Raw genomic sequence first — 18,207 nt, forward strand, 5'->3', positions numbered from 1 at the left:
ATGATAACTGTAACAGAAACACCGAATTCTGTTATGTTACTTACTCAATAGGTGATTTATTTAATGAATCTAGTTTTATTATCTCCAAATCCAACGTTTTATTACAAATTTAGCTATCTTTTATTCAAATCATAAACATTGAGTTCCACATACTATTTACTTACATTAGTACCTAATATCTGGGAGACCGAGCTTTGCTCGGAAAACATACAAAAACTCAAAAATTATCGTTTTCCCAGAGATAAGACCTAGCTAGATCGATTTTTCGCCCCCGAAAACACCTATATACCAAATTTCATCGAAATCGTTAGAGCCGTTTCCGAGATCCCCGAAACACTACTGACAATACAACATCGTGTTCTGAATTATTTAGTATTTATTATATTTATACCTAAGTAATATGTACCCAGTTCCTAAACTATAGTTCGTTTTTTTTTAGCATTAGAAAGAATTTGAAAGAAGGTAAGCGATTTTGACATGTCTTTTAATTGAAAAACACTTTTTAAAAATCAATAACTATTACTTATGAAAGCAGAAGACTATAAAAAATCGTATTAGATTCATAATTGTTACATATTTACCGTACCTTATTTTTAAAATGTGTTTTTCAATTAAAAGACTGTTTACCTTATTTCTAATGCTAAAAAAAACGAAGTATAGAGTTCAACGCACTAATGAAAACAACACCGCCAAGAGACATCCTGTCAACAAAATCTAAAAAATCGCGATCGGAGCATCACTCATGAATCTACCGTAAGTTTTACAACCATTTCTAGATCGCTAGAGAAGGGGCGCGCGGTATTTAAGCATGGAGAAATGCTCTCACCGCATCCACTCGTCCGTGTCCTTCCGACAACACATCATGGCAACCAAGCTGATCGTTGTGGCAACCGCCCTCGCCCTGTGCCAGGCTACCCCGGCCCTATACAACGGTAAGGTGAAGGGGTTTAATGGGCACCTTTTTGGGAAAATATTTGGTTATAATTTAGGACATGATGAACAATATACGAGGTTTACCTAATTTAAAATTGATTTTCGTGTTTTTTTGGAAAAACGAACATTAATGCATCGTAAACTATGTTGAAATTACATTGAATATCTTAGTTTCTTTTTAGTCAAAACTGACAAAAAACCCTCCATAAAAATAGTGCAATATAATACTTATAGTTTCGAATTGTTTAGTAAACTAATAAAAATAGCTATTTTAGTTTTTCTGTCTGCATCTTTAGCATAGTCTTGTGAACAGATTTTAGAATAGTAAATTATTCGTCCCCATACTGCTATCAGCTACTTCAGTTAGTAGTGTAAGTTCACATTACTTTTTTAAAAAGTGATAAAAAAGTGATTTTATATTAACTCGATTTTTACTTCCAGGTTTTTATTTCCGTGATGGGCGGAACTTCGCCATCGGCAAGGCGTACAGCAACAACTTCGGCAGCCAGGCCTCTGGAGAAGCCTCGGTGATCGACGGCTCCGCGCAGGCCTACGGTAGTGCTTCCGGCGACCAGCTCGGCCGCGCCGACCTTGTTTACCCCGCCCAGGCTGAGCTCTACGACCTCCCTGCCGTCCCCGTCTACGAATCTGCAAAGGCTGTAGCCGAAGCTCAGAACGGCGGCGCCATTTTCTACGCTCCCGCTCCCGCTACCATCATCTCTTATGAGCAGAACTTTGCTCCCGCTGAAATCAGCTACGAAGCCCCGGCCGCTCAGTCCGCGCAGTCTACTGCTTCAATAAACGGCGGCAGCGACTCTTCCATAGCTTCGGCTTTATCCAATGGCGCTGGATCCGTCACTTGGTCCGCCCGCACCCAAGGAATCGGCAGCTACAGGACTTCTAGCAACGCCAACACCTACGGCTCCGGCTTTGGATCGGCCTCCTCGAACGCCAACTCAGGTGTCGGCTCGGCCATCACTGCCGCCCGGACTCAAGGCTTGAGCAACGGATACAGCTCTGCCACTTCCCAGGCTGATGGCGGTCTGGCGAACCGCGCCACTGCTGACGCTCAAACTAACGGAGGATACGGATCTGCCTCTTCTATTGCCGACAACGCTCAAGGCTCCGCTATCAGCTCAGCTAAGACTCAAGGCTACACCGGCTCAGCTGCCTCCGACGCATCCGTCAACACCGGGTACGACAGCGCGATCTCTGCCGCTGAAGTCGCACCTGCGCCCCAGAAGAGGATCCACTGGCGCTTCGGAACCCTTTACGGCACTCCTTCTCACATCAACACTCGCGCTCAGGCTGACGCTAACGGCTTCAACGCTGCCAAATCCACCGCTGACGTGCACCAGGCTGGCTCCGCGCATTCCGCCGCCAACACTTACGGCTCGGACGGCTCCGCCAACGCCAACGCCAACGTGAATGGAGGCTACGGCTCCGCCAACTCCGAGGCCAACACCCACGGCTCCGGTTTCGCCAAGAGCGCCGCCAACACTCAAGGATCTGGATACGGCTCCGCTCAGTCTCAGGCCAACACTCACGGCGCCGGCTTCGGCGCGGCCAAGTCGTCTGCCAACACCGGTTACGGTTCTGCCAACGCTAACGCTGACGTTAACGGAGGAGCTGGTTTCGCGAAGTCCGCAGCCAACAACGGCTTGGGTTACAGATCGGCCGTGTCTTCAGCCAACAGCAATGGTTTCGGGTCGGCGCGCTCGGACGCCAACGTGGCGGGCTCTGCCTTCGGCGCCAGCAACGCCGCGCGCCTCGCCGCCGTGTCGTCCGCGCGCTCGCAGGGCGTGGACGCGACCTACAGGGTGGCCAACTCCGCCGCCAACACACACGGGTTCGGCTCAGCGCACGCTAACGCTAGAGTTCACTAAGTCAAACAGCCAATTAGCAAGTACAACAAGATGACAATATTACTTATCTTGATGTATTGCCTCGAAAGACTTAATTTAATTTAGTGAAATTAAAATTATTTATTTGTTAGCTTTAAGGATGACTGCAGTGGTGTAATAAAAGACTTTCGTTTACTTCTGTTTTTTATTCGAAAATATTCCTAACTACATAATCACAATACTAAAATAAAAAACCAAGCACAGCATTATGTAATAGAAGAAGTAACCAGCGGATTAAAAATATTGTCAACCGGGGCATATTGCATAACAAAACTTCTAACAACATAGTTTTTTTTTTTTGAGTGCTAGGTATCATTCTTTAAAAGCTCTTAACGCGCTTTTCGATTAGGTGTGAGTAATTAGTTAGAAATGAAAAGAGGCCCAGATCATGGATGGAACGTATTATCCAGGGCTGCCCCCTGCATTCATACGACGCAGCTGCATGGCTCAGCAGCCTGAATGTTGACGTTTAAAATACCGACTACTAAATACTATTCATAATATAATAAATTGTCTATTTTGTTTTTATGACATACGTATTAAATAAACTAAAAATGTAATTTTGTACAATAATGCACCCACAGTGGAGGGATACAATACACTACCTATCCACGGAATGTTACAATTTTTTATTTATTGAAATTTATGATATAAAAATTGGTACCCATTTCTATTTTACATCACAAAAATTATCTGAAGCCCTTGAGGGTCCGACTACGCTAAGTTTGCGGTTTGCATCAACTTTTCAGTAAAAATAATGCATATTCCATAGGAGCGCGACACGTAGCACCCAGCGTAGTATACTCACTCGTTGCCATGGTTACGGTCGCCTGGGTCACTCTTAAACCCTTTTTCTACTCGTCAACTGCAATGCTTGAATTAAGATTAATTCGTATACCAAAGTGAAATCGCATACTTTTTCAACTATGGGACCCCAACTCAACTATAATATTCATTATAGTACCTACCTAATTAAAATAACAAAACATACATTTTTATAGCAGTTATAAACTCTTTTTCATCTACTTAGCATGTTAGTAGAACGAAGTACCTTGGTACTAATTTAAGATCATTTTGATAACACACGAAAACTAAATGAATTTATCCCTAAAAGCTACATGGATTTGCGGTATAGCACAAAAAATACGTTACGGTAAGTATCTACTCGTAGTTATATTCCTCAAATCAACAAACTTCATGGGACCTATTCGACTAGTCAGATTGACAGATCATGACTTAACCATATGTATAAAATAAGATGACCGCGTCACGATCATCGTGATTGGACGAGTCGAATAAGCCCCCAAACGAATGTTGGCAATCACTGGATGCGTAGCGAACGTGCCAATCATTTACGCTCCGTAGCGAACGAAACGCAACTGTTTCTGTCGCACTAATATGGAAGAGTGATGATAGAGAAATATGACTACGCTACGCTGCGGAGCGTAAACAATTGGCACGTTGGTAAGGGCACTCCTAATAATACGCAAAGCTTTATTCCACCAATCTCTGCATATCGGATCTCTGCATCCTTGGGAAGTAAACTCTTACTTCCTATGTTAGCATTTTTTAGGAAAAAGGAAAATGTTTATAATTTATTCGAAAAAATGTATGAGTATTTGGACAGATTTTAATTATCACCGCAGGTACGGTATAACAATGCGCCACCTGGCGTCAGGCGTGTAAAATGTCAGTTTTCCTGCTAAATAATTGTGTGCTGTCTGAGGGGCTACCGCGGAAATTCGCAAATTGCGGGGATCTTTCTCTTTTACTCCAATGAAGGCGTAATAAGAGTGGCAGAGAAAAATGCGCGCAATTTGCGAACTTCGTGTATTGGGCCCCATACATTCCACGACTCGTCTCTTTCCGCACAGACTCTATACTTTAATGGATTTGTTCGGCAGTGACATTTGCCAAACTTAGCAGATCTGACAGACTCATCTATTACAAATGTCTAATACCTAAATAGTACGGAGGAGTTATGAGATTAGATATTATGTTTATTTCTAATTGAAAGTTGAGAAAATTCTAATTGAAACAAAAAAAAAAGATTGAGAACCGCTGGTCTAAAGCAGGGATGTTGCGAACATCCGCATCCGCATCCGCAACCGCGGAACTTCCGCATTATTTTCAACATCCGCATCTGCATCCGCATCCGCATAAAATCGATGCGGAGCTTATGCGGATGCGGATGTCGAACAAGTCGGTACAGGAAAGTCTTAGCGGCGGCGTAAGTGCTAGGTCATTTCGTCATTACCTATAACGAAATCGTCTAGATCCAGAAAAGTCGGCCAAGTAACTATTTATTAAATATAACGCACCTATATTCTTGCTCAAATACTAAAAGTTTCGTTTTTTTAAATATAAAAATACTAAAAATGTAATATTTGACGTTTTCTGAGTACCTAATCTTGACATCCGCATCCGCATCCGCATCCGCGGATGTCAAAAAATCTGCATCCGCAACATCCCTGGTCTAAAGTAACATACACGTATTTTTTCCATGATAAAGATATGTAGTTATGTACTAATAAAATAAACAAAATGTGTCTTCAACGATGACAAATATAACTTTAAGATTGTTTAAAAATATGCGAGTTACTAACCTAATGATTTAAATTATTAATTTATTTTAATAATGTATTTAATTTTTTTATTAGTATTATTTATAATTGAACTTAGGTATAAGAAATGTAATGACTTAGGCTAGTCCTGTAAAGTTGCATTTTGGTTAGAATAAATAAATTGAATTTAATTTAAAGTGTGTCTTTTTAAGGAAAATATGGGTTTAAGCCGATATACTCGTAACAAAACACGTGCTCGTAATTTTTTCATGTTCTCAAACATATGACCAAACCAGTAATTTAATTTAATTAACTAGCAATTTGCGCGAAAAAACTCTATACAGAGGTAGAGGGAGGGGGGGGCTTTTCAGTACTTTGGACTCAATAAATATACGTTTCTGATATTTTAGACTACTATCAAACAAATAGGTAACCTTTCAAAATAAATCAGATCGGAGCCGGACAGTTGCGTACCTACCGGTAATTCCTTGTTACTTAGTTAAAATCTAACTAAAATGTCAATATGGTTTATCAATTATCCTCATTAAATTTATTTCCGTTTTAAAGACGAGAAAACCAGTTCACAAATTATTTTATGAATTTTTCCATACAGAAAAACTGGTGTTACATATAATATGCTTATTTTATTTCGTGACCATAAGGATTCCGTTGCTTTATTTCCGATAATTTTTCGAAAATTGCTCATTTGTGCTACACCCGATGAAGGCGATGAGCATTACAGTGTTAGACTGTTAGTGCAAAAAAATCTCAAATTCTAAAAATAAGATGGCGGCCGCGAAATTTGGAATATGTACATTGATTTTTATTCAGACAGTGCGGTGCAGACAGAGTTCTGTTCGTATTAAGTGGTACTAGCTGAGGTACCCGGCTTCGCTCAGATAGTTGACATGTGATTGTGTGGTAGTTGTAAAAAAATCAAATGGCCCCCAACATTCCAGCGTATTCCACAACATTCGAGTTCCACAATGATCTGGGATCCTGGATTCTACGTTATATCCGTATATTTGAAAACATTTCTCGAACATTCGAACCAGCACGACGGATCTTGCTTTATACACGCCTACCAATAGTAGCTCCGCTCCGACCCTACAAAAAAAGGCTTCGAATGCTCCAAAATATTCCAGAACATTCGAAAGTGTTCTGGAATGTTCTAGGATGTTCTCGAATATTTGAAAACATTCCAGAATGTTCTGAAATGCTGTGGAATGCTCTCGAATCCTCCCGAATGTTCTGGACTATTCTAGAAATGTCTAGCGTCCGAGACCCGAGACACCACACCAGGTACACATTTTTGTAATATATATTTCACGATCTATTCTGAACATTCGACTATTGAGTTAAGGTTCAATATTCAATAACAATACGACTGCTTCTGAGTCTGGGTCCGGGCGAAACTTTCAGCCCTTATATCTTCAAAAGCACACGTTTCAGGTAAAAACGGGAAACTTCTTCATGGACGGGAGATAGAGGGCTACCACACCATATAACTTCCTCGATCGTATCGGGACTCATTTCTGAGTTTTAGCGGCACGCACATTGTACACTTTCTTTTATAATATATATTGATTACCTACAATTTATGAAATTACGACTCACGTTGTTCAAGTTCTTCAGCTGTCTACTTACACTTCGTTGCAATAAATCTCTAATGCAAAACAACCATTTCTACCGATAGCTAGAGAAGGGGCGCGCGGTATTTAAGCATGGAGAAATGCTCTCACCGCATTCACTCGTCCGTGTCCTTCCGACAACACATCATGGCAACCAAGCTGATCGTTGTGGCGACCGCCCTCGCCCTATGCCAGGCTACCCCTGCCCTATACAACGGTGAGTAAGGAAAAAACCACCAATAAAGTCAGATAATAATTGATGGAATAGCCAGTTTAAATCCTTTTATAGAGATTTTTCGAACTGGGTAATTTAGCTCCATTATTCATATTGAATTATTTCTGCCAGCAGATTTTCGGAAAACTATTTACTATTTATAACTGAAGCTCAAAACCATGTTCCGCGCTTCATTCATTAACCGGCCTTGGCGTTCGAGCACAAAATGTTGTTACGGAATTAAACATGTTAACTACCTAATTAATTGCTGATAATCATCGTCGTAAAAGCTCATATTTGTTTCTTAAAAGTAATATATTTTTATTTATTTATCTTCGTATTTTTTATATTCGGGTTTTTGTTTCAGGTTTTCTATACCGTGATGGGCGGAACTTCGCCATCGGCAAGGCGTACAGCAACAACTTCGGCAGCCAGGCCTCTGGAGAAGCCTTGGTAAGCGACGGCTCCGCGCAGGCCTACGGTAGTGCCTCCGGCGACCAGCTCGGCCGCGCCGACCTTGTCTACCCCACCCAGGCCAGCGCCCAGGCCGAGCACTACGACGCCCCCGCCGTCCCCGCCTTCGGATCTGCAAAGGCTGTAGCCGAAGCTCAGAACGGCGGCGCCAGTTTCTACGCTCCTGCTCCCGCCACCATCATCTCTTATGAGCAGAACTTTGTTCCCGCTGAGATCAGCTACGAAGCCCCGGCCGCTCAGTCCGCACAGTCCACTGCTTCGATAAACGGCGGCAGCGAGTATTCGGCTTCATCCAATGGCGCTGGATCCGCCACTTCGTCCACCCACACCCAAGGAATCGGCAGCTACAGGACTTCTACCAATGCCAACACCTACGGCTCCGGCTTTGGATCGGCCTCCTCGAACGCCAACTCAGGTGTCGGCTCGGCCGTCACTGCCGCCCGGACTCAAGGCTTGAGCAACGGATACAGCTCTGCCACTTCCCAGGCTGATGGCGGTCTAGCGAACCGCGCCACTGCTGACGCTCAAACTAACGGAGGATACGGATCTGCCTCTTCTATTGCCGACAACGCTCAAGGCTCCGCTATCAGCTCAGCTAAGACTCAAGGCTACACCGGCTCAGCTGCCTCCGACGCATCCGTCAACACCGGGTACGACAGCGCGATCTCTGCCGCTGAAGTCGCACCTGTGCCCCAGAAGAGGATCCACTGGCGCTTCGGAACCCTTTACGGCACTCCTTCTCACATCAACACTCGCGCTCAGGCTGACGCTAACGGTTTCAACGCTGCCAAATCCACCGCTGACGTGCACCAGGCTGGCTCCGCGGATTCCGCCGCCAACACTTACGGCTCGGACGGCTCCGCCAACGCCAACGCCAACGTGAATGGAGGCTACGGCTCCGCCAACTCCGAGGCCAACACCCACGGCTCCGGTTTCGCCAAGAGCGCCGCCAACACTCAAGGATCTGGATACGGCTCCGCTCAGTCTCAGGCCAACACTCACGGCGCCGGCTTCGGCGCGGCCAAGTCGTCTGCCAACACCGGTTACGGTTCTGCCAACGCTAACGCTGACGTTAACGGAGGAGCTGGTTTCGCGAAGTCCGCAGCCAACAACGGCTTGGGTTACGGATCGGCCGTGTCTTCAGCCAACAGCAATGGTTTCGGGTCGGCGCGCTCGGACGCCAACGTGGCGGGCTCTGCCTTTGGCGCCAGCAACGCCGCGCGCCTCGCCGCCGTGTCGTCCGCGCGCTCGCAGGGCGTGGACGTGGCCTACAGGGTGGCCAACTCCGCCGCCAACACGCACAGATTCGGCTCGGCGCACGCTAACGCTAGAGTTCACTAAGTCAAACAGCCAATTAGCAAGTACAACAAGATGACAATATTACTTATCTTGATGTATTGCCTCGAAAGACTTAATTTCATTTAGTGAAATTAAAATTATTTATTTGTTAGCTTTAAGGATGACTGCAGTAGTGTAATAAAAGACTTTCGTTTACTTCTGTTTTTTATTCGAAAATATTCCTTACACATAATCACAATTAGAGATGCCACGAATATTCGGCAACTATTCGGTATTCGGCCTATTCGGCCACTTTGCCGAATATTCGGTAATCGGCCGAATGTTGCCTACTATTCGGCCGAATACCGAATGCCTCTAACTAAAAAGAAAAATTACACAAAAATAATACCAAAAATTAGGTATATTTAATATTTAAAAAGTATTATTGGAAAGTTGTTAAATAGGAAGGCACGTTTTTAAGCATTTGTTGATTCCAAAATATTTTATTGTTATCATGGGTCTGATTTGATTGACTCTAACTACATTCATTAATTCTGTTCAACAAAAAATATATCTTAGCAAACGTTGTGATTTGTTGGCGAACAGTTTTCATTATACTTGTGACTCAAAATGTTCGCATATCATGCCGAATATTCGGTCGCCGAATATTCGGTATTCGGCCGAGAGGAGGACCGAATATTCGGTATTCGGTATTCGGCCAAATTCACTACTCGGGGCATCTCTAATCACAATACATACTAAAATAAAAACCAAGCACAGCATAATGTATAGTATGATTTTTTCGGGCTCGGGCCCTAGTCTATTAAACAAAAGGTATTGTTTCCTTTATGCAGTGCTTACACCTGTTTACTGCTAATAGACCCTACATAAGTAACGGGAACAAACCCGTTTAAAAAGCAAATTTGCCATTCTATTTATATGGTTCAAATTCATGAAACAACCCATTTGGAGATAACACGTTTTGTTACCTCCAAAGAAAAGACCACCCTGATTGTTTTCAGAATGAGCTGATTTGAACCTTAATACTATCACGATAGTTGCTTTTTAAACGACATGGTTACTTTGGCACGTGCTGAAGACCGCTCTTAAGAGAAACAAATTTTTTTGTTTAACAGATTAGTGCTCGAGCCCGAAAAAATCATCTGAGATTATTCATACTATAATAGAAGAAGTAACCAGCGGATTATAGTTATTTCTACAACAAGAGATCAAAGTTTGATATTTCTTCGAGTGTTTATTTTGAGTCCCGTGCAAGCGAAAGACTCTATACTAGATTCACGAGCGTAGCGAGTGAATCTAATTTAGAATCTTAAGCGTAGTAACGGACTCAAAAGTGCACGAGATGTAAATAACTTTGATCTCGTGTAGTTCAAAAAACTTTTCACCTCAGCAGTGAGAACATATTAGAGAACCCGGAAAATGTATTCCTTCTTCATCACTTACCTCTATTCACTCATGTTTTCTTAAGATATACCAACAATTAAGTTTTCACGTCGGCAGCTCGAACAAAGGTACTTTGCTACTTAAAAACAGTGAGCAAAATCGCATTTTGCTCATTTTGTCTCACTCAGTGAGCAAAATGCGATTTTTCTCACTGTTTTTAAGTAGCAAAGTACCCTTGTTCGAGCTGCTGAGGTGAAAAAAATATTGTCAACCGGGGCATATTGCATAACAAAACTTCTAACAACATAAAAGTTTAAATTTTTTCTGCTTTTCGATTAGGTGTGAGTATCTAATTAGATAAAGAGGAAAAGAGGCCCAGACCATGGAACGTGTTATCCAGGGCTGCCCCCTGCATTCATACGACGCAGCTGCTTGGCTCAGCACCCTGAATGTGAACGTTTAAAATACCTACTACTAAATACTATTCATATAATCAATTGCCAATTTTTTTTTATGACATACGATTAAATTAACTAAATGTAATTTTGTACAATAATGCACCCACAGTGGAGGGATACAATACACTACCTATCCACGGAAATGTCACAATTTTTTATTTATTGAAATTTATGGTATAAAAATTGGTACCCATTTCTATTTTACATCACAAAAATTATCTGAAGCCCTTGAGGGTCCGACTACGCTAAGTTTGCAGTTTGTATCAACTTTTCAGTAACAATAATGCATATTCCATAGGAGCGCGACACGTAGCACCCAGCGTAGCGTAGCGTAGCGTATCGTAGCGTAGTATATTCACTCATTGCCAGGGTTACGGCCGCCTGGGTCACTCTTAAACCCTTTTTCTACTCGTCGACTACAATGCTTAAATTAAGACTTCGTATAGGTACCAAAGTGAAATCGCATAGTTTTTTCACTATGGGACCCCAACTAGGGCTTCCAATACCGGGATCCAGGGATCCCGAAATACCGGGATCCCGTCTTTTTAAATGCATTTTTCAATACCGGTATTTTTAAAGGCAATACCGGGATCCCGGTATTTTAGAAAACGAGGGAAATGTGCAGTATAAACCCTTTAAATCCATTATATTCAGCTGTATCAAAAAGCTTACTAAACGTCAGATGCATCTAGAGTTAAACCAAGAAACGTCTGCGATTTTGATAGCACGCGCAGTGAAAGTGTTATTTTAAACATCAAACTTCTATGAAATTATGACGTACAAATAACACTTGCACTACGTACTGCGTATGCTATCAAAATCGTTGCAGACTTTACTTGGTCCAACTCTAACTGGCCTCTAGCCCTCATTTTATTATTGAAACAAGATTTGCCTATGCGTCAGATAAATATTTGGTGGTTGGTGGTAGATGAATCCTGAAGTTATGTGAGTGATGAATATGATGATAGTGACATTAACATTAAAATAATTAGTTCTTATAATTTTATCAAAAAATAAAACGAAAGAGCAAAAATAACTTTAATAATGGCAAACCAATTTTGAAGGAAATTTGAAAAAAGTTGTCTGGTTGGTTAAGTTGGACTAAAAATGTGACTGGTGAAGTCAACAAATTGAAATAAATTTATTGCAGATGGCGGCATTGATTGTTTATTGTTGTAATAGCTTTTAGGACATATCTGGTATTCCAGTGAGCCTTTTTTAATTCCCCTTTTTAATAAAACTATATTTTTTTAGCGATTCATATCCAATACCGGGATCCCGGGATCCCGGGATCCCGGTATTGATGAAGACACTTTCGGTATTAATACCGTTGTTGTGAGAAGTCCGGTATTTGGAAGCCCTAACCCCAACTCAACTATAATATTCATTTCACCTCAGCAGCTCGAACAAGGGTACTTTGATTCTTAAAAACAGTGAGCAAAATGCGATTTTGCTCACTGAGTGAGACAAAATGACATTCAAGTGACCTTTATTGTCAAATGTCATTTCAACATGCGGGGTCTAATAAAAGTTCGAAATACTTGGGTTCTATTATCTCTGTCCCTTTCACACTGTTAGCAAAAAGAAACAGACAAAAAAAGTTAAAACGACATTCAACAGTATATTCACGGTTTATAATAGACCCCCGAAAAACTTCAGACCGCATCGTTCCAAACCACGTACGAGTATGAATTCTTAATAATTAATAAATAAAAATAAAGTTTAAGATTTGATAAAAACTGATAAAATACTATATTTTAGGTATTTTATTGTACAATTAAAATAATGAACTCAAAAAATACACAGATCATCACGCAAAAATAATTATTTTACTTTTAAGAATTTCTACCATAGTTGACAAATAGTACGTATCCGCAATTCGGACCGTATCTTACAAAGATTTTTTTTACAAAAAAAGTTTGAAGTGTCAGTTAATGTTTGTTATTTCTATATTATTTTAATGGAATTTATTATTACGTTTTGTTTTTGTGTTCCATTGCGGTAATTAAACTTAATTGTTTGTATATCTTAAGAAAACATGAGTGCAGGTATTAAGTGATGAACAAGGATTACATTTTTCAAGTTGTCTAATAGGTATGTTCTCACTGCGCTGAGGTGAAAAATGTTGTGTACTACACGAGATCAAAGTTATTTACATCTCGTGCGCTTTTGAGTCCCTTACTACGTTCAAGATTCTAAATTACGCTCTCTACTCGCTACGCTCGTGAATCTAGTATAGAATCTTTCGCTTGCACGGGACTCAAAATAAGCACTCGAAGAAATATCAAACTTTGATCACTTGTTGTACAAAGTACAAATAACTATTGTAGTACCTAATTAAAATAACAAAACATACATTTTTATAGCAGTTATAAACTCTTTGTCATCTACTTAGCATGTTAGTAGAACGTAGTACCTAGGTACTAATTTAAGATCATTTTGATAACACACGAAAACAAAATGAATTTATCCCTAAAGTCTACATAAAATTACGTTACGGTAAGTATCTAGTATCTACTCGTAGTTATTCCTCAAATTAATATCCTCTAATCCTCTATTCCCTCCAGGACCACAAAGTTGAATTCCTAAAATGTTGAAATCCCAAAATGTTGACTTTCCCAGGATGTTTTTCTTTTTTAGTTTCGCAAAATGTTCAATTCTTATAACGTTGAAATATTAAAAAGTTGAATTCTCAAAATGTATACATACTTTCAACATACTGGGAAAGTCAACATTTCGGGATTTCAACATTTTAGGAATTCAACTTTCTGTTCCTGGACGCTTTTTTTAACATGGGTATTTTTTATATGATTTCTACTCAGAATCGCAAACTCTTTCGATCCTAATAGGAGAAAAAAATTGTCCAAAGATTTCTATATATTTTTCGGACTGTTCATAATGATAATGATAAGTTTTTGTATTTTATTTTTATATCCGTTTATAAAATTACCTAACTTAGAGAAGACAAATAAATAAAGAGAATAATGATAATAATGATAATCCTGATCATTGCATTTTTAGAGGTTGTAATCATCGTATTTTTTTATTACCGATTCCTGATATGATAAAATAAAAGCTAATCTTCTTATTGTGTACAACTTTTACATTCCACCAAGAACGACTGCCTGCTCTGAACATTTGGAGCAGCGTGGAATTTGGTCGCAATTAGTAGATTACGGAGAAAATCTTACCCAAGAATTTACTCAAGAGCATGTAGCAGATATCGTGCGAATTGTTAAAGTACCTTTGATGGTTATGAATTTTAGTCTTCAGACTTTATTTAACCCATTGCTGTAACGAGGAACGAAATTTTAATTAAGTAGTAGATGTAGTACAGTACCTACTAAATAAAAGCGGCATTAAACATGTTTTAATGGCATGTTTTATTTACTTCATGTCTTATATTTTTTATCTTATATGTATATTTATTAAACTTAGAACAGAAATATAACTAGAATTATTTTAAGATATATAATAATAAACAAAATATGTGGTAACATTACTTCAGAAATTTCAGCAAAAGCGACTGGAGTCTTAGAACTTATGCCCCGAATGCTACAGGTACAGGATGTAACAAAAGTCCCGAACGATACTTCAACAGCCGACAAGGACAATACCCTGATTGCTTCCATAGAAGCGGAAAAAATCGAAACTGGATTTTTTTTACCTTGTATGGAGCAGCTGATCGAAAATGCACCTATCTCCATACAAAGTGACTTTTTTTTTCGAATTTAGATTTTTTTCCACTTGCATCGCACTTAGGGTCATTGACCCTATCAGCTGTTAAAGTATCGCCCGGGACCCTTGCTACACCCTGTACCTACAGGGTACAGGGGTAGGGTAGGGGGGTAGGGTAGGGTAGGGTACCGGTACCTACCACAAATTCAATCTTATGCAAATTCAACATTTTGGGATTCAACATAAGTACCGCAAAATCAACTTTCTGCAAATTCAACATTTTAACATTCAACTTTTTGCAAATCCAACATTTTAGGAATTCAACTTTGTGGTCCTGCCCTAGTAGCACGGTCGCATTTTTATCGTTTATCACCATGCCTGTCACGTTCTAACAAGTATGTATGTAAGTGCGAAAGTGACGGGCATAGCGATAGTCGATAAAAATGGAACCGTGCTAAGCCCGCTGGAGGCTCTATTCGACTAGTCATATTGACAGATCATGAATTCATGACTTGACAAAAATGTATAAAATGAGATGACCGCGTCACGATCATCGTGACTGGACGAGTCGAATAAGCCCCCAAACGAATGTTGGCAATCACTGGGTGCGTAGCCAACGTGCCAATCATTTACGCTCCGTAGACTCATCTATACGAATATCTAATACCTAAATAGTACGGAAGATTTATGAGATTAGATATTATGTTTATTTTTAATTGAAAGTTACATGTTATATTCACAAATTCACAGTCCGGACATACGAGAGTATTTTTGCCCAAGCTGAAACGGAGACCTTCGTTGACGCTCGGTCAATAATAATGACATCGGTAAGCAACAAACGATAAAACATATTCAAGAATTCTAGAATCAATAATGTAAATAAAAGATCAAATTAAAATATGAAAATGTCCTACATTTACTTACAAGGAAAGCGAAAGGTACTACCAACCCATATCCGATTCCGATTTGATTTATTTTGATATATGATAGAAATTAGTCTAAAGTAACACTAGTAACAGACACGTATTTTTTCCACGATAAAGATACTAAATAAAATAAACAAAGTGTGTCTTCAACGATGACAAATATAAAACTTTAAGATTGTTTAAAAATATGCGAGCCGCGAAAATTGGAATACTTACATTGATTTTTATTCAGACAGTGCGGTGCAGACAGAGTTCTGTCCATAGTAATTAAGTGGTATTACAATTTATGAAATTATAAGTCATGTAGTTCAAGTTCTTCAGCTGTCTACTTACACTTCGTTCCAATAAATCTCTAATGCAAAACAACCATTTCTACCGATAGCTAGAGAAGGGGCGCGCGGTATTTAAGCATGGAGAAATGCTCTCACCGCATCCACTCGTCCGTGTCCTTCCGACAACACATCATGGCAACCAAGCTGATCGTTGTGGCGACCGCCCTCGCCCTCTGCCAGGCTACCCCGGCCCTATACAACGGTGAGTAAGGAAAAAAACACCAATAAAGTCAGATAATAATTGATGGAGTATCCAGTTTTCTACATCCTTTTATAGAGCTTTTTCGAACTTGGTCATTTAGTTCAATTTATTCATATTCAATTATTTCTGCCAGCGAGGATTTTCGAAAACTAATTTATATTATCTTAGCCCTTGAAACGTAGAACCATTTGAAACTAAAGCTCAAAACATGCTCCGCGCTTCATTCATTAAACCGAGTAGGCGAGTACCTACAAAAAGTAATTACGGAATTAAACCTGTTTAACTAATTAATTGCTGATAATCATCGTTGTCAAATGTAACCTACCTACTTGTATCTGTCCAATGTAAACACTTTTTTGCAATAAAAACCCATATTTGTTTTTTAAGAGTAGGTTGACTAAGTCCCACGGTAAGCTCAAGAAGGTTTGTGTTGTGGGAATAGATATTTTTATTTATTTATCGTCGTATTATTTATATTCGGGTTATTGCTTCAGGTTTTCTATACCGTGATGGTCGGAATTTTGCGATCAGCAAGGCATACAGCACCAACCTTGGCAGCCAGGCCTCCGGAGAAGCCTCGGTGAGCGACGGCTCCGCGCAGGCCTACGGCAGCGCCTCCGGCGACCAGCTCGCCCGCGCCGACCTTGTTTACCCCGCTCAGGCCAACGCGCAGGCCAAGCTTTATGACGCCCCTGCCATCCCCGTCTATGGATCCGCAAAAGCTGTAGCGGAAGCTCAGAATGGCGGCGCCATTTTCTACGCTCCCGCTCCCGCTAACATCGTCTCTTATGAGCAAACCTTTGTTCCCACTGAGATCAGCTACGCAGCCCCGGTCGCTCAGTCCGCACAGTCCACTGCTTCGATAAACGGCGGCAGCGATTCTTCCATCGCTTCAGCTGGCGCTGGATCCACTTCGTCCGCCCGCACCCAAGGAATCGGCAGCTACAGGACTTCTAGTAACGCCAACACTTACGGCTCCGGCTATGGATCGGCCTCCTCGAATGCCAACTCAGGTGTGGGCTCGGCCATCACTGCCGCCCGGACTCAAGGCTTGAGCAACGGATACAGCTCTGCCACCTCTCAGGCTGATGGCGGTCCGGCGAACCGCGCCACTGCTGACGCTCAAACTAACGGAGGATATGGATCTGCCTCTTCTACTGCCAATAACGCTCAAGGCTCCGCTATCAGCTCGGCTAAGACTCAAGGCTACATTGGCTCAGCTGCCTCCGACGCATCCGTGAACTCCGGATACGACAGCGCGATCTCTGCTGCTAAAGTCGCACCTGCGCCCCAGAAGAGAATCCACTGGCGCTTCGGAACCCTCTACGGCACTCCTTCTCACTACAACACTCGCGCTCAGGCTGACACTAACGGCTTCAACGCTGCCAAATCCACCGCTGACGTGCACCAGGCCGGCTCCGCGCACTCCGCCGCCAACACTTACGGCTCGGACGGCTCCGCCAACGCCAACGCCAATGTGAACGGAGGCTACGGCTCCGCCAACTCCGAGGCCAACACCCACGGCTCCGGTTTCGCCAAGAGCGCCGCCAACACTCAAGGATCTGGCTACGGCTCCGCTCAGTCTCAGGCCAACACTCACGGCGCCGGCTTCGGCGCGGCCAAGTCGTCTGCCAACACCGGTTACGGCGCTGCTAACGCTAACGCTGACGTCACCGGCGGAGCTGGTTTCGCGAAGTCTGCGGCCAACAACGGCCTGGGTTACGGATCAGCAGTTTCTGCTGCCAACACCAATGGTTACGGCTCGGCGCACGCTAACGCTAGAGTCAACTAAGTCAACAAATCAGCAAGTACAGCAAGATGACTCCTAACTTATCTTGATGTATTGCGGAACTAGTGAAATTTAATTTATTCTAGTTTTAAGTTATTTATTTGATAGCTTTAAGGATGATTGCGGTGGTGAAATAAAAGACTTTCGTTTACTTTTGTTATTTAATTCATTTATACATTTAATATTTAACATTTCAATTTAAGGACTTAATATGTAGTCCATTTTTCCTTCCGTTCTACCAATAGCGATTCCTAACAATAGCGATTAATCGATTATATTATCCCAAGAAAAATGATGAGAATGTATTTATTCACCTTTTGAAGAATACAAGCAGTAAGCATGCAGTTTCTGAATATTATATAAAAAAGTTATAAAGCACAACCTTTCTTTGGCCAATTTCCATCACCATGGCGGTATCAC

General features: G+C 41.4%; 3 protein-coding genes across 3 annotated transcripts; all 3 read left to right on the forward strand.

The window, feature by feature from the left end:
- Positions 1-2,819, forward strand: LOC134647464 (ice nucleation protein-like). The gene is made up of 3 exons (XM_063501815.1): positions 1-9; positions 785-1,011; positions 1,343-2,819. The coding sequence occupies exons 1-3, from the start codon at positions 1-3 to the stop codon at positions 2,817-2,819; spliced, it is 1,713 nt and encodes a 570-aa protein (XP_063357885.1).
- A 4,191-nt stretch (positions 2,820-7,010) lies between these two features.
- On the forward strand, positions 7,011-9,091 carry LOC134647465 (ice nucleation protein-like). The gene is made up of 2 exons (XM_063501816.1): positions 7,011-7,249; positions 7,614-9,091. The coding sequence occupies exons 1-2, from the start codon at positions 7,126-7,128 to the stop codon at positions 9,059-9,061; spliced, it is 1,572 nt and encodes a 523-aa protein (XP_063357886.1). The 5' UTR covers positions 7,011-7,125; the 3' UTR covers positions 9,062-9,091.
- A 6,691-nt stretch (positions 9,092-15,782) lies between these two features.
- On the forward strand, positions 15,783-17,938 carry LOC134647667 (ice nucleation protein-like). The gene is made up of 2 exons (XM_063502022.1): positions 15,783-15,998; positions 16,493-17,938. Exons 1-2 carry the CDS (start codon positions 15,875-15,877, stop codon positions 17,788-17,790), a joined length of 1,422 nt encoding a protein of 473 aa, XP_063358092.1. The 5' UTR covers positions 15,783-15,874; the 3' UTR covers positions 17,791-17,938.
- The last annotated feature ends 269 nt before the right edge of the window (positions 17,939-18,207 follow it).

The sequence above is a fragment of the Cydia amplana genome, chromosome 4 (assembly GCF_948474715.1).
Source record: "Cydia amplana chromosome 4, ilCydAmpl1.1, whole genome shotgun sequence".
NCBI classification, from domain to species: domain Eukaryota; kingdom Metazoa; phylum Arthropoda; class Insecta; order Lepidoptera; family Tortricidae; genus Cydia; species Cydia amplana.

Excerpts from the sequence above, each read along its gene's own strand:
- LOC134647464 (XM_063501815.1), top strand. Across the intron at positions 1,012-1,342 it reads CATGATGAACAATATACGAG|TGATTTTATATTAACTCGAT; the intron begins GTTTACCTAATT and ends GTGATAAAAAAG.
- LOC134647465 (XM_063501816.1), top strand. The coding sequence starts at position 7,126 with ATGGAGAAATGCTCTCACCGCATTCACTCGTCCGTGTCCTTCCGACAA. Across the intron at positions 7,250-7,613 it reads TACCCCTGCCCTATACAACG|GTTTTCTATACCGTGATGGG; the intron begins GTGAGTAAGGAA and ends TTTTTGTTTCAG.
- LOC134647667 (XM_063502022.1), top strand. The coding sequence starts at position 15,875 with ATGGAGAAATGCTCTCACCGCATCCACTCGTCCGTGTCCTTCCGACAA. Across the intron at positions 15,999-16,492 it reads TACCCCGGCCCTATACAACG|GTTTTCTATACCGTGATGGT; the intron begins GTGAGTAAGGAA and ends TTATTGCTTCAG.